The 15,011-nt window shown below is 41.0% G+C and overlaps 1 protein-coding gene across 1 annotated transcript; it reads right to left on the bottom strand.

Annotated features, from left to right (window-relative positions):
* Positions 1-337: 337 nt before the first annotated feature.
* On the bottom strand, positions 338-8,855 carry gpx7 (glutathione peroxidase 7). The gene is made up of 3 exons (XM_029633177.2): positions 8,621-8,855; positions 6,123-6,384; positions 338-1,114 (listed from the first exon to the last, which is right to left on the bottom strand). The coding sequence occupies exons 1-3, from the start codon at positions 8,747-8,749 to the stop codon at positions 951-953; spliced, it is 555 nt and encodes a 184-aa protein (XP_029489037.1). The 5' UTR covers positions 8,750-8,855; the 3' UTR covers positions 338-950.
* Between the last annotated feature and the right edge of the window lie 6,156 nt (positions 8,856-15,011).

Genomic DNA, 15,011 nt, shown 5'->3' with positions numbered 1-15,011 from the left:
AGGACAGGTAATAGGGGAAGGCGGCTAAAACAATTTCCAAAATGTATTTTCATTCTCCAAAGATATGGTTTCAAATGAGTTGAAAGCAAAGCGGTGGCAGGACAAGCACACAGTCTAAGAAAAGTGTAAATGACAACAAGGTAAAGAACTAACACAAAAGCACAAAGCACAGTGTTAACCTTGAAAACATTAGAGAGTGAAAGACTTATCTACAAAGGAATGTGAGTATTCCTTACAGGCAGAAACGTTAATGCAAAAGTCAAGTTTGACCTAAATTAACCTCCTACACATTTCCATGTACAGCTTTGTGTAGAGAAAAGACTGATGAAAGCATTCATGCCACTTTGTAAAAGTATATTTATTAATGTGCACACATGTACCATGAAAAGGCAATCCAATACAAAGAACCTCTCAACAGCACAACAATAAGCTCTGATTACTGATGAGAGTTTTTCGCAGGCAGATCAACTGCTTCCAAAAGAGGATATCAGTATGCTGAATGCAGTCGTAGAGGTGGTTTCATAAAAGTTAATAGGGGCACAGATACAGGATCTTAATTTGATCACCCTGTTGCAGGAGATTTTAAACTATTTAGTGTATTTGAGGTTTAAAAAGGCTTCTGAAGCTTGTAATTTCACATTTGAAATTCCAGACTTGATTTTCCCTAAAAATGTATCAACACCTACAAAAATGCCCATTAATTATAATCCACATAATAATTCACATTTTCTATTGCTGCAGGATTATTTTCCTGATGTAGCAAACTAGCTCAAATTAAGATCCTACATCTGTAGAATACAACATTTACCATATGTAGTGTGTGGTGCTTGGAGTGTGTGGTGCTTAGTGCGTATTTCTATGATGCTCGGGGTGTTTTTGTTGCAGACAGTGGATTTCAATCACATAGGATATTCCTGAATAGATTGTCAGATGGGTCTTGAGGTGTTGAGTTAAAGTTCCTCTTTCTTCTTGAGGATGATATTCCGTACCATTTCAGCTATTTTAGGTCGGAGTTCTTTGACAGAGACACTGGGTCCCCAGGCATCCACGACTTTCCCATCTGTATCGATGAGGTACTTCCAGAAGTTCCAGTCGGGCTCTTTTCCTGACATCTCTGTAAAGAATCAAAAGAGAAAAAAAATGTTGTGATGCTGCTGGGTTTTTCACGCTCAACAGTTTCACGTGTGTATTAAGAATGTGTGTCAAGGCATTATTCCACGGGGACACAGGTGGCAAATAGAACCGTCATTGGTACAGCGCTGGTGTGCCATCCTGATCACATGCTCTATTGATTTAATGACATTAATTGTTGACCAGTTGAAAAGGGATTTTTATTGAAATGGATAACAATTCAAGCGAAACGCACAGCTCTGCCAGGAGCTGTTAATGATGATGGCATATTCAATGAACTGATGAAAACTAACCAAGCGCTCCAGGACAAGTTGTCTACAGAGTAACCGAAAGGTTACAAGATTGAATCTCCGAGCTGACAAGGTAAAAATCTGTCGTTCTGCCCCTGAACAAGGCAGTTAACCCACTGTTCCTAGGTTCCCATTGAAAATAAGAATGTGTTCTTAACTGACTTGCCTAGTTAAATAAAGGTATAAAATTAACCATATATAAGGTATTTTCATTGTGTGGTAATATATCATGAATACAAATTAGCATCTGATCAAAAGCCATGTTGCAACCCCTAATTGTTGCGGTTTAAAAAAAATGCATTGAATAAAATATTTAGACATAGTACACTTAAAGGTGAGGAGAAGATTGCAATCATCATTCATTTCACGAGCACTCCATCAGGAAAATATGAGAGTGTGGTAAAAATGTCCTTTGCCTCTTTTTCTCCTTCCCCTTGATTTTTCCTGACGTTTGAATCACCTACACTCTGAGGGTCCGTTTGTAAAAACGTGCAGCCTGCCAGAAGCCTGCCATTTTATCTCCCGCTGGGGGACCCAACCTGCCACTCAAACCCATAATAAACCAAACACACTTAAGACACACACACTCTCTCTGAGCTGGCCTAGGCTTGCTAATGAGTCCAAAGACGGTCGCTGTCTGCCCATGTCAGTCAGGGGTTATAGACTTGTTGTTCACACTTCAAGCTATTCAGGAAAAAGTTGGAAATGCATCCCCCACCCATAGCCGTGTACAAAACATTAAGAACACTGGCTCTTTCCATGACATCCACTGACCAGGTGAATCCAGGTGAAAGCTATGATCCCTTGTTGATGTCACTAGTCAAATCCACTTCAATCAGTGTAGATGCAGGGGAGGAGACTGGTTGAAGAAGGATTTTATGCCTTGAGACCATTGAGACATGGACTGTGTATGTGTGTCATTCAGAGGGTGAATGGGCAAGACAAAATATTTAAGTGCCTTCGAACGGGGTATGGTAGTTGGTGTCAGGTGCACCGGTTTGTGTCAAGAACTGCAATGCTGCTGGGTTTTTCACGCTCAACAGTTTCGCGTGTGTATTAAGAATGTGTGTCAAGGCATTATTCCACGGGGACACAGGTGGCAAATAGAACATTCATTGGTACAGCGCTGGTGTGCCATCCTGATCACATGCTCTATTGATTTAATGACATTAATTGTTGACCAGTTGAAAAGGGATTTTATTGAAATGGATAACAATTCAAGCGAAACGCACAGCTCTGCCAGGAGCTGTTAATGATGATGGCATATTCAATGAACTGATGAAAACTAACCAAGCGCTCCAGGACAAGTTGTCTACAGAAATAAAGGAGCTTAAAATCAAGAAATTCAACCAAGACAAAAAAGACAAGGCCGAGGATAAAGTCTACTTCTGGACAAACCCTGACAAGAGGTCCTGCTCCTCCTCTCCATGGCAGACGCAGGAGGGATGCAGCTTACTTCTATCAACCCCTGTCTGACCAACGCTCTACAACCAGCGCCTCATCAGCTTCCAGTGGTAGTTTTTTATTCAACAAGAGACTGGACAGACGGAAGGGCTGAGGTGGCCGCAGGCACGCGCATCGACAAGATGCAGCACCCGACGGGGTAAGAAGAAACGACTTTCAGAGGCAGAGGAGCCCGTTCACACGGTCCCAGAACCCACGGGACTGACTTTAATTTATCAAGCAAGATATAGAGCCATGCACATGTCTCTTTGCTTAATAAAGGGTTATGTTGTGCATACAACTCAGTGCAACGATTTTGATTTAAAGGTAGACAAGTTTAAGTGTTTTAGTAACATCCGTTTAAAGGGATACTTTAGCTCCGCTAATCGTTATATTTCTGCTGAACCAGTAGGTTACTCACCTGCACATACTCCGACTCCTTTTAGAAGTAAGAGTTATTTTATGCCTCCAGCCAATCACAATCACTCGATCGAGACATATTGCAGACTCGTTGAAAAAGATGTTGCTCATCTCCTTAAGAACAAACAGGAGTCCAAATCTTTCCATAATTTACCCAAGGATGAAAAACAAGCTTTGCTTGATTTACAATCCGATACGTCAGTCCTTATTCGTCCTGCTGATAAGGGTGGGTCGGTTGTACTCATGGATAGGACAGTTTATGTAAATGAGTGGCATAGACAACTGCTTGACAACACCTTTAACAACAAACTCAGAAGTGACCCCACTTCCCAATTGCAGAACACTGTCTTTACTCTCCTAGATGGGTATTTAATTTCTGGTCAGATCACCAAGAAAGAACATGACTTTTTGGCTATTCAACACCCTAAAATTGCCACTTTCTATACAGAATTACACAAGAATGTAGTTGACGCAGTAACGGCCCCTTTATCGACTTTCGTTGACTTTTTTATTAGACCACCCGCAGAACAGCTCCCCTCCTTTGTAAAGGACACCAGCAGTATGATCTCTATCATTGAATCTCTTCTTCTCCCTGAGAATACCTTGTTCGTCACTTTTGATGTTGAGTCGTTATACACAAATATTACACACGAGGGCGGTATTGAAGGCATGGAACATTTTCTTCTGCAACGTGACCCTAATGAATTACCTTCCAGTGCCTGCATTATAACATTGGCTGAAATAGTACTCACACACAACTACTTCATGTTTCTAAATTATTTCTTTATTCAGACAAAGGGTACTGTGATGGGATCCCCTATGACTCCTAACTATGGTAATTTGTACGTGGGTTACATGGAAAAACAGTCCATTTTCAACTCTCTCAAAAATGTTTTCTTGCCGAACATTACTATTTGCAAACGGTATATTGATGATATTTTTGTTCTATGGAGGGGTGATGCAAAACAGTTCCATGCTTTTCTTAACTCTTGTTCTGAGCACCTAAGATTTACTATGCAATCTGACACACGTCAAATCAGTTTCCTTGATCTTCTGATTTTATGTGAGGATAATGTTCTATACACTGATCTTTACAGGAAACCTACTGATCCTAACAGTTTGTTGAGGGCTGATAGTTGTCACCCACTTCCCTTGAAAAGCAGTTTGCCCTACAGCCAATTCTGTCGAATCAAAAGTGTGGTGTATTGAGAAATGTATTATGTGTTAATGAGTTTAGATTTAAAATGGTTGCAAATAGCCAATGACATTTGTATGCAGAGGTTGAGTTATTTGAATTAACAAATGACAATGGGGTTTCCATTCTTGCATTGAAGTGATTGGATTACGAGATGGAAGGGAGGAAAAGGTTCAATGATGTATAGGAGAGTTGGGCTGAAGACACCGTAGAGAGTAGTTGACTAATGTGTTAAGGAGAACATTAAATAAATCTGTTCTGTTTATTATAAGTACGCTTCGGAGTCTTCAGTAAAAGAACCCAGCATCTTAGGATGCAGTAAAAGAACCCAGCATCTTAGGATGCAGTAAAAGAACCCAGCATCTTAGGATGCAATAAAAATCATTTGCAAAAAACAGAATTCGACAGAAATATGGCTGAGACACAAAGAAAATTAAAGGAGAAGGGGTACCAAAATTGTCAGATTAATACTGCCATTGAGAAAATTCAAAACAAATCGAGACATGATCTCTTACAAGGACAGTCTCGCAAAAAGAAGCATTCTTGCGTTCTAACTACCAGCTATTCAAAGTGCTCTGAACAAATTAAGGCAATCGTTCACAAACATTAGCACATTCTAAGATCCGATGACAGTATCGTTAATGTGTTTTCAGACCCTCCCTTGGTCGTATTCTCACGGGGCAGAAATCTCAGAGATCAATTGGTAAAATGTAGATTTTTCAAACACCCACAAACAGGGAAACAGATCCCAATCAAAGGTGTTATCACGTGCTCCACTAAGGCAGTTATTTAGCTTATAACTTATAAGCGTGAATTAAAAGTATGAATCTCGGAGAAAAAACTCGACTTACCAGTTGCGGCCCACTTTATGGAAGTGAACCACTCGATTTTGTACCTACGTTATATTGGCATCGAACATGTCAACCTCCCTAGGAGAGGCGGTGACCTCGACAATGTATTATTAAAACGAGAGGCTGCCTGGATCTTTAATTTAAAGACCTTTGCTCCTTTCGGTCTCAACGTAGACTTTGACCTGAAGTCATTCTTGTGATTTTGCTATTCATTGTAAACATTTGTAGGCCTATGTAGCCAAATTCTATCTATGATCAAATGCTATCCATTCATATGTTATTTTTATAGGAGAATTAACCAATGATATCAGGCCACACCCGGCCATGATTACAGACACCTGTGTGTGTCCTTTGACACTATATAAACTAGTCACCCCGCAGTGTTTGTCATTATACCCTGATAAAGACTGCTCGTCTGTGGAAACATTGGATATTAGGTTATTAAATGATTACATCTGAGGTCCTAGAGCTCCCCTCAACACCCAAAACACATCCAGTTAGGTGGGTGCTTACATTTGTCCTATTTCACAAATGAATATCCCACTCCCCCTGAGAGTGGGGTCAGAGCCAGGAATCAGCCATTACTGACAGTGACCCTGGAGCAATTATGGTTAAGTGCCTTGCTCAAGGGCATATCGACAGATTTTCACCTAGTTGGCTGGGGAATTTCAACCAGCGACCTTTCGGTTACTGGCCCTACGCTCCTAACCACAAGGCTGCCTGCCGCCCATACAGCGAGATGTATATGTGTGTATGCCTCTGCCCCCATCCATCCCTCATCTGTTCACTCACCCACAAGGTACTTGAAGGCATTGTTGGCCCCGGTGCCCACCACAGCAATCTTGCTGAAGAGGGGGAAGGAGACTCCGTAGACACGCCGGACAAAGGCGTCAATGTCCTTGTCGCTGCCAGGCTCCTGCTGGCCAAACTGGTTGCAGGGGAAGGCCAGGATGTTGAAGTGGGACGGCCCAAAGTCCCTCTGCAGCTGTTGAAGGTCTGTGTAGTGATCCTCAGTGAAGCCACAGTCACTGGCCACATTCACCACAAGAGACACCTGCAGGCAACCATAATACTAAAAATATAAATGGACTGATGAAAACTGTTATCGATAATATGAAAATAACCAGTAGCCTTTCATTGGTGCTGAATGCAATTTCCAGAGCTTGACTGAAATAGGTACCAGTACTCATTGTGGGTACTTCTTATATTTAGGTGGAGGAGCTCCACAATACTTTTGAGCAAATATTCTATAAGAGGAACAGGAGCTCAACAATTAGAACATTTGAGGTGCCGGTATTCAGCTCCAGTGAGCTGCCAAAGTCACGCACTGGCTATTTCAATGTGATGATTTGTTGTCTATGTGACCAGATGACACATTTGGTAAGGGCACAGGGGTTATTCCATTAAATAGTTTGACCTTTTATCCTTCCTGCTCTCTGTGTAGGGAGTACCACAGAGCTACAAGGCTAAGAACTGAGTGGGCATGGTTTCAAGGAAAACAAGATCAAAGGTTTGGAGGTGAATGTAAGTGATGAGTCTCTGAGCAGAGTGAATAGTGGAGGTTCAGGCCAGATAGTAATGAGGGCGATAGGGAAAGAAGCCCTGGAAAATGGTCAATCGTTGCAATAATGTTTGGTCAAGTCAAATTCTTTATATCCATTAAAATATTTGAGCAATTCTGGGCTAATAGCTTGGTTTTAGTATTGAACAGATGCAGTGACTTTTTGATCAAATATAAGATATATTACATGTGATTTGCTATGACACATGTTTTTTTTGCCTGCACTACAGATGGGTCCTCTAATGCAGGACTAGTAAAGGCCCAGTGCACTACTTCTATGCCCCCAAAAATTATCCAATTAATCACTTGAACACTGGAATTATAGAATTGCACAAACACATTCCAAACATCCTTGAGGTGAATGTTTGAGCCATTACTTCCCACTGGGTGCACACTGGTTTAATCAATGCTGTTTCCATCTCATTTCATTGAAGTTATGTTGAACCAACGTGGAATAGATGTTGAAGTAATATCTGTGCCCTGTGGGCTGTCCTATGTTCTCTTATGTGAATGTGTGACTCATCGGAGGCGGCAGCAAAAAAAAAGTGATTTGTGAGCCTGGTTTTGTGAGCCATGTTTATGGCCAACTTTATATTTCTGTATTTTTCTATACATGTCCCTTCCTCTTCAAGGTCTATAATTGTATCCATCAAAATGAAAAGTTGCTATTCCATTTCCAAATTTTGACATTTTACACTACTCCAGAACTACTTACGACGTGAGTGCATACATTTTCATACTGGTCCCCCATGGGAATCAAACCCACAACTCTGGCATTGCATGCTCTACCAACTGAGCTACACAGGACTGTTTCATTATTTATTTTTTAATTGAGCTTCTATGATTTTATAAATCTCTTTTGTAAAATTGTATAAAGCGCTAGAATAATACTGCACAATTATAAACTCTAAAAGGATAAATAAAGAAATGCTTCGCAATAAATTCTTCATGAATGCTCCATTTAGCAGACATGCACTTTTAATTGTGCATTGTGTTTTCGTTTATTAATAGGTTACTTGGACTTCTTAGGTCAAAAAGTGTTTGCATCAGTATCCCTGGCTGTGCACCCGGCCTTTAAATAAATGGAGCTCGGAGGTAAACACTACGAGAGAAAAAAGGTTTTACCTGTAGTGCTCATATGGTATTGCTGTCCTCTAGTGTCAATACGACGGAACTACACGTGGTAAGGATAGAAAATGGGCAGATTTGGGAACGCCTCTCTACTGTATCACTTTAAATTCTGTTCAGATTATGCAGCATGCAGACGGTCTATAAAATGTGTCCTGTGAAGTTTTAAATATGTATTAAAATGGCCCACCTTGATGTTTTAAAAATATTAAATTATCACTGACTACAGAAGGGAATATGACCTCTCTTTTATAGGGTTTATGAAATAATTGCATGCAGGTTACATTATAGTCAGTAATACACAACCAGACATAACAGTTGGATCAAACTAAGGCTAGCTATTGGCCTATAAATCAATTTAGTATTCTAAGCAACGTTGGAGTCCAGCAGCAGTTGCCACGTATACAGATGATAGACACAAAGAATTTGGTCTTAAACTTAGCATTTTATTCATAAGAGTAAGATGCTATTGTTATAAAACGTGCATAGGTCATACATGCCTTGTGAAAGGAAAATCCGCAGCATGCATTCACCGGTAAACAAATGGCACTTTTGCATAGGCTACCGTGCAAAAGTTGGTAGGCTCGAGTTTCAAACTTACCGAACCCCTGTATTTTTCCAAAGAGACTAATCTCCCTCTGCTATTAACAACTTTGAAAGTGTACAAATCTTTCTGTTTGGCCTCATTTAGACTGAACAAGATCAATAGCAATGTGAGGACGGAAAGCATGTCTTCTTATTTATCAATGTACAACGTAAGCTATTTACTGTAGAAGCTTCTGTGCACTGAACTTCTTCTTCTTCTTCTTCTTTTATGGCCGACTACATATTTCGGTGAATTGCCGCCACCTACTGTACCGGGTTTAGTGATGGACATTCCGGTTCTTTTCAGTAAGCTCTTTTAGCTCCAAAACGGCTCTTTAAAAAATATATGTTTTGTATTTTTTCAAGTCAAACAGTTGCGATAGTTTGATTATGATTGGTGTTAAAACGATTCTAATTAAATTATTAAATGAAATCATACTCTACATTAACCACAATGTATTTAAAAATGCATTAGTTTGTTATGAAAAACAATGCTATTAAACATTTGTATTTAAAGTATAACTTTTTAATGTATATAAACAAAGTGCATATAAATCTAACCATTCAAAACGAATACAATCTGAAGAGCATAATAGAATACTGCACTATATCAAAGAAAAATAAATAACAATTTGGAAAACTGCAGCATCCCACTTAAAACATTTAACTGGTCTCTCTTTTCTCTCTCTTCTTTATTGCCATGTTATAACCAGCAGCACACAGCAATGCTGACCAATGCTGCTTTTATGAGAGATTTGCATTCAGAAATGCAAGCTGCCTCACTTTCGAGGGGCTGATACGGTTTCTTCTCTCAGTAATTATTTGCCCCGTTTTCAAGAAGACCCTCTCACAGGGAACGGATGTGGCCACTATGCAGATTCTCCCTGCCATGACTTTAGTAAGCCGTGGGTAGACAGAGGCCTTGTTCTTCCACCAGCTCAGAGGATCTGCAGATCTTTGGAGGAGGGGCTCCTCCAAATAGGACCGGACCTCCATTATGGCATCTGCTGAGGGATTCCTTCGTGCTGCATTCAAACAACAGTTGTTTGTGGCACAACTGCTGGTGCTTCTGCTCCATCTGATCCCTCTTCTTCCTGTTGCCCTGGTGCCTGAGCCAGTTGACTGCTGGGGCTGTCCCTCCCTCTTCTTCCTGTTGCCCTGGTGCCTGAGCCAGTTGACTGCTGGGGCTGTCCCTCCCTCTTCTTCCTGTTGCCCTGGTGCCTGAGCCAGTTGACTGCTGGGGCTGTCCCTCCCTCTTCTTCCTGTTGCCCTGGTGTCTGAGCCAGTTGACTGCTGGGGCTGTCCCTCCCTCTTCCTCCTGTTGCCCTGGTGCCTGAGCCAGCTGACTGCTGGGGCTGACCCTCCCTCTTCTTCCTGTTGCCCTGGTGCCTGAGCCAGTTGACTGCTGGGGCTGTTCCTCCCTGCAGCTGAGGTTATTCTTTGAAGAGCCTCATCAATCCCTCTGGCATCACTGAAGGCTAACTTCTTAAACCTGAGGTCAAGTGCAGCAGTTTCTTATAGCATGTGATTATATTCCATTCTGTGGAACTTTCTGTCCATTTATGAACATAGGGTGTCCATCAACTCTGTCACATGTCCTGTGGTTACATTTGCTTCTCTCTGACGGCTGGCTGTGATTCACTGCAGACCCTTACACAGGAGTATCATTTTTGAGGCTGTCACATAGCTGAAAAGAGAGAACAGTAACTTATTAGTTCAGGTTCATGTTTTGTCTACTGATACTACATTTACATCTATTGCTCATATACATATATAATACTGGATTAAATCATGATGTAGTAATAACTGCTTACTGTACTTCTCTCCACTGATCTCCACAGTGACCTGCTCAAAGGGTTCCAGGACTCTGCACATCTTCTCCATCACCTCCCATTCCTCTTGGGTCAGAGCATCAACAGGTACATTAACAATGGCCAGGGTAGAGATGATGGCACCCTTTGACTCAAGAAACCACTTCAGCATATAAAATGTTGAATTCCACCTTGTAGTGCAGTCTTGTTTAGGCCTCAGCTCAGGCATCCCCATCTGGCGTTGTGTAGATTTGAGTTTTTCAGCACCTACTGTGCTCCTGTGGAAGTATTCCACAGCTGCTTTCACTTTGTCCACAGTGGGCTTCATCACCTTCAGAGCATCTCTTACAATCAGGATGATTGTGTGGGCAATACATGGATGATGGGTCCATTTAAAAATGTTCATGGCTTTGGTTATTTTAGCTGCATTGTCGCTAACACAACATACCACTTTTCCATCTAATTGCCATTCTCTGGCCACTCTCAACAGTTCCTCTGCCAAGTTCTCTGAGGTGTGTCTGTCGCTGAACTCAAAGCAGCCCAGAAGACAGTTAGACATCGAAAAATCTTCGAAGACGTGACATGTAACAGAAATGTAAGAAGTGGTTACCCTTGATGTCCAGCAGTGGGTTTTCCTGCTTGGAATTGTGTACATTGGATTTAGACTATTGCTATAATTTATAAAACCTCCACAATCGAAAATGGCTGGAAATCGGTGGCAATCATTTTAGCCAATGCAGTATCAATTTGGCCTTGTTTTGCTACAGACATAGACTTTGGTATAAACTGGTCCATAGAATACTGCATTGCTGTGGATACAGAGTAGGCCTACTTGACTGAGTGGATACATCTCCACGTGTGGAGGTGCTGGCTCCACCAGTATCACTAGCAGGCCCGCTAGATTCTTAAAGCTCCGCTACAGCTAGCTTCACAGTTGGGTGCATAGTTCGCATATGCCTGTGTAGGTTGTGTGTAGAACCAGCTTTATATGAGATTTTGTTTGGGCAAATACACTGTGCTCTAACATTGTCTACATTATTAAAATGCATCCAAATGCTACTGTGTTTCCGACTCATTTTCCAGCTGTTGTTTTCACAGCTGTCCTTCCTCTCTCTCCTCAGCTGCTAAGTGTGTGATTGTGAGTGAGTTGGCTCGGCCATCCCTCACGCATCTTTGGTTCATTGGTTGACACTGCGTGTCTGATTGACAGGAACAACAGGTGAGGCTGTTAGTCTCAGCAGACAGTCAGATTGAATGTGTGTGAGCATATAGGCCTATATTATTTTATTTATCTTTTCGTTCTTTGAATTAGTTAATTCTATTAATTTAAAACTTTTTATTATTCATATCTTAATTTTTGTATATTTTTATAAATAGATTCAGCTCTTCTGATATACGAGTTGGCTCCCAACATTCATTTACAAGAGCCGGCTCTTACAGCCGACTCGTTCGCGGACGAACCATCACTTCCGGGTATTGAAACAAAAAAATATTCCATTGAGGGAGGGGACGACGATCGGACGTCATAAAAATAGAAAATAAAAATAAATATATCGCACCACTTCAGTCCCAGTTCTAATCACATCCCTAAACAGGCTCAGGTACCTGGGAGAACGGAGCATTCATCGACAGGATTCCTTGTAATGCTGTAAAATATATCAGTCCTAAAAAACGCTTTATTTCTGCAAACCCTCCAATTTTCTCAGATTTCCTCTTTGTTTGAGCTGTGCAGTTGCTACCCAATGCAATACACGCAAAAAAAAATCCACCTTCCTAACATACAACATATCCGTCGGTTGACAAGGAATATTATCTGGTGTCTCTACTCCTACTACCAATATTTCTTCAACTTCACTCCTTTCTTCCACTCTTCTCACCGCCTCCGGGGAGACATGCTGCATTCACTGAACTTTTTTCCCAACTCCTTGATTTGGCCTGTCACAACATCCGAGGATTCCAATTTCAACCAATGGTAATTCCTGAGTCTGATTGACAAACGGTCTACAGTTTCAGTGTTTTGAAAAGGACCTTTATTTGTAGCCAGCCAGTGGAGTAAAAATCCTCCAATACATGTTATAATGATGATACTTGAAAAATTCAATGGCACAGCTTGTCTAGAGACGATATCACACTTCACTTACTGTAGCTTACATATTTCCTCTAACTTCATTGGATAGGCCTAAGTCCCCCTCCATGATACATTGCAGCTAGTACAAATATATGTTGATGTTTGGACACAAAGGCCTTTGATAGTCTTGGTTTTTGATTACGGTTCAGTGTTCCTAGGCCGTCATTGAAAATAAGAATGTGTTCTAACTGACTTGCCTAGTTAAATAATGGTATAAAAACGGCAAATCGGTGCCGAAAAATACCGATTTCCGATTGTTATGAAAACTTGAAATCGGCCCTAATTAATCGCCCATTCCGATTAATTGGTCGACCTCTACTCTGTAGCAGTGGTAACTCTGGGTCTTCCTTTCCTGTGGTGGTCTTCATGAAAGCCAGTTTCATCATAGCGCTTGATAGATTTTGCGACTGCACTTGAAGAAACTTTAAAAGTTCTTGAAATTTTCCGGATTGACTGACATTTATGTCTTAAAGTAATGAGGGACTGTCGTTTCTCTTTGCTTATTTCAAATCAAATCAAATCAAATGTTATTTGTCACATACACATGGTTAGCAGATGTTAATGCGAGTGTAGCGAAATGCTTGTGCTTCTAGTTCCAACAATGCAGTAATAACCAACAAGTAATCTAACTTACAATTCCAAAACTACTGTCTTATACACAGTGTAAGGGGATAAAGAATATGTACATAAAGATATATGAATGAGTGATGATACAGAGCAGCATAGGCAAGATACAGTAGATGGTATCGAGTACAGTATATACATATGAGATGAGTATGTAAACAAAGTGGCATAGTTAAAGTGGCTAGTGATACATGTATTACATAAGGATGCAGTAGATGATATAGAGTACAGTATATACGTATGCATATGAGATGAATAATGTAGGGTATGTAACATTATATTAGGGAGCATTGTTTAAAGTGGCTAGTGATATATTTTACATCATTTCCCATCAATTCCCATTATTAAAGTGGCTGGAGTTGAGACAGTGTCAGTGTCAGTGTGTTGGCAGCAGCCACTCAATGTTAGTGGTGGCTGTTTAACAGTCTGATGGCCTTGAGATAGAAGCTGTTTTTCAGTCTCTCGGTCCCAGCTTTGATGCACCTGTACTGACCTCGCCTTCTGGATGATAGCGGGGTGAACAGGCAGTGGCTCGGGTGGTTTTTGTCCTTGATGATCTTTATGGCCTTCCTGTAACATCGGGTGGTGTAGGTGTCCTGGAGGGCAGGTAGTTTGCCCCCGGTGATGCGTTGTGCAGACCTCACTACCCTCTGGAGAGCCTTGCGGTTGAGGGCAGTGCAGTTGCCGTACCAGGCGGTGATACAGCCCGACAGGATGCTCTCGATTGTGCATCTGTAGAAGTTAAAACAAAAATAAAAAACCTGGAATGAGTAGTTGTGTTCAAACTTTGGACATTACTGTCTTTTATTTATTTTTTATATATTTGCAAACATTTCCAAAAATGTCATTATGGATATTGTGTGTAGATGGCTGAGGGTTGTTTTTTATTTCATCAATTTTAGAATAAGTCTGTAAATTAATCAAATGTGGAAAAAGTCAAGGGGTACTTTCTGAAGGCACTGTATTTGCCATATCTTCAATTTAAGCCTACTAGAAAGTGTGTGCCCTTTGTCCTGGAGGGAAGCGAAAGTTATTCCCCTAGTTAAGAATAGTAAATCCCCCTTTACTGGTTCAAATACCCGACCCATATTACCAACCCTTAGTAAACTTTTGGAAAAAACTGTGTTTGACCAGATTCGATGCTCTTTTACAGTAAACAAATTGACAGCAGACTTTCAGCACACCTATAGGGCCCACCTATTGGGGCGGCAGGTAGCCTAGTGGTTAGAGCGTTAGGCCAGTAACCGAAAGGTTGCTAGATTGAAATCCCGAGCTGACAAGGTAAAAATTTGTTGTTCTACCCCTGAACAAGGCAGTCAACCCCCTGTTCCTAGGCTATCATTGTAAATAAGAATTTGTCCTCAACTGACTTGCCTAGTTAAAAAATAGGGAAGGACATTCAACAACTGATGATTGGCTGAAATAAATTGATGATAAAAAGATTGTGGGGGCTGTTTCGTTAGAATTCAGTGTGGCTTTTGACATTATTGATCAGTCTGTTGCTGGAAAAACATATATGTTATGGCTTTACACCGCCAGCTATATTGCGAATAAAGAGTTACCTGTCTAACAGAACACAGAGGGTGTTCTTTAATGGAGGCTCTCCAACAGAATCCAGGTAGAATCAGGAATTCCCCAGGGCAGCTGTCCCTTACTTTTTTCAATCTTTACTAATAACTTTGAGTAAAGTGTCTATGTATGCGGATGACTCAACACTATACACGTCAGCTACCACAGCGACTGAAATGACAGCAACTCTTAACAAAGAGCTGCAGTTAGTTTCAGAATGGGTGGCAAGGAACAAGTTAGTCTTAAATATTTTTTTAAAAGCATTGTATTTGGGA

This window comes from Oncorhynchus nerka, linkage group LG24 (assembly GCF_034236695.1).
Source record: "Oncorhynchus nerka isolate Pitt River linkage group LG24, Oner_Uvic_2.0, whole genome shotgun sequence".
Classification (NCBI taxonomy): Eukaryota; Metazoa; Chordata; class Actinopteri; order Salmoniformes; family Salmonidae; genus Oncorhynchus; species Oncorhynchus nerka.
The sequence above is the reverse complement of the archived record's forward strand: the minus strand, read 5'-3'. Positions and strand labels throughout refer to the sequence as shown.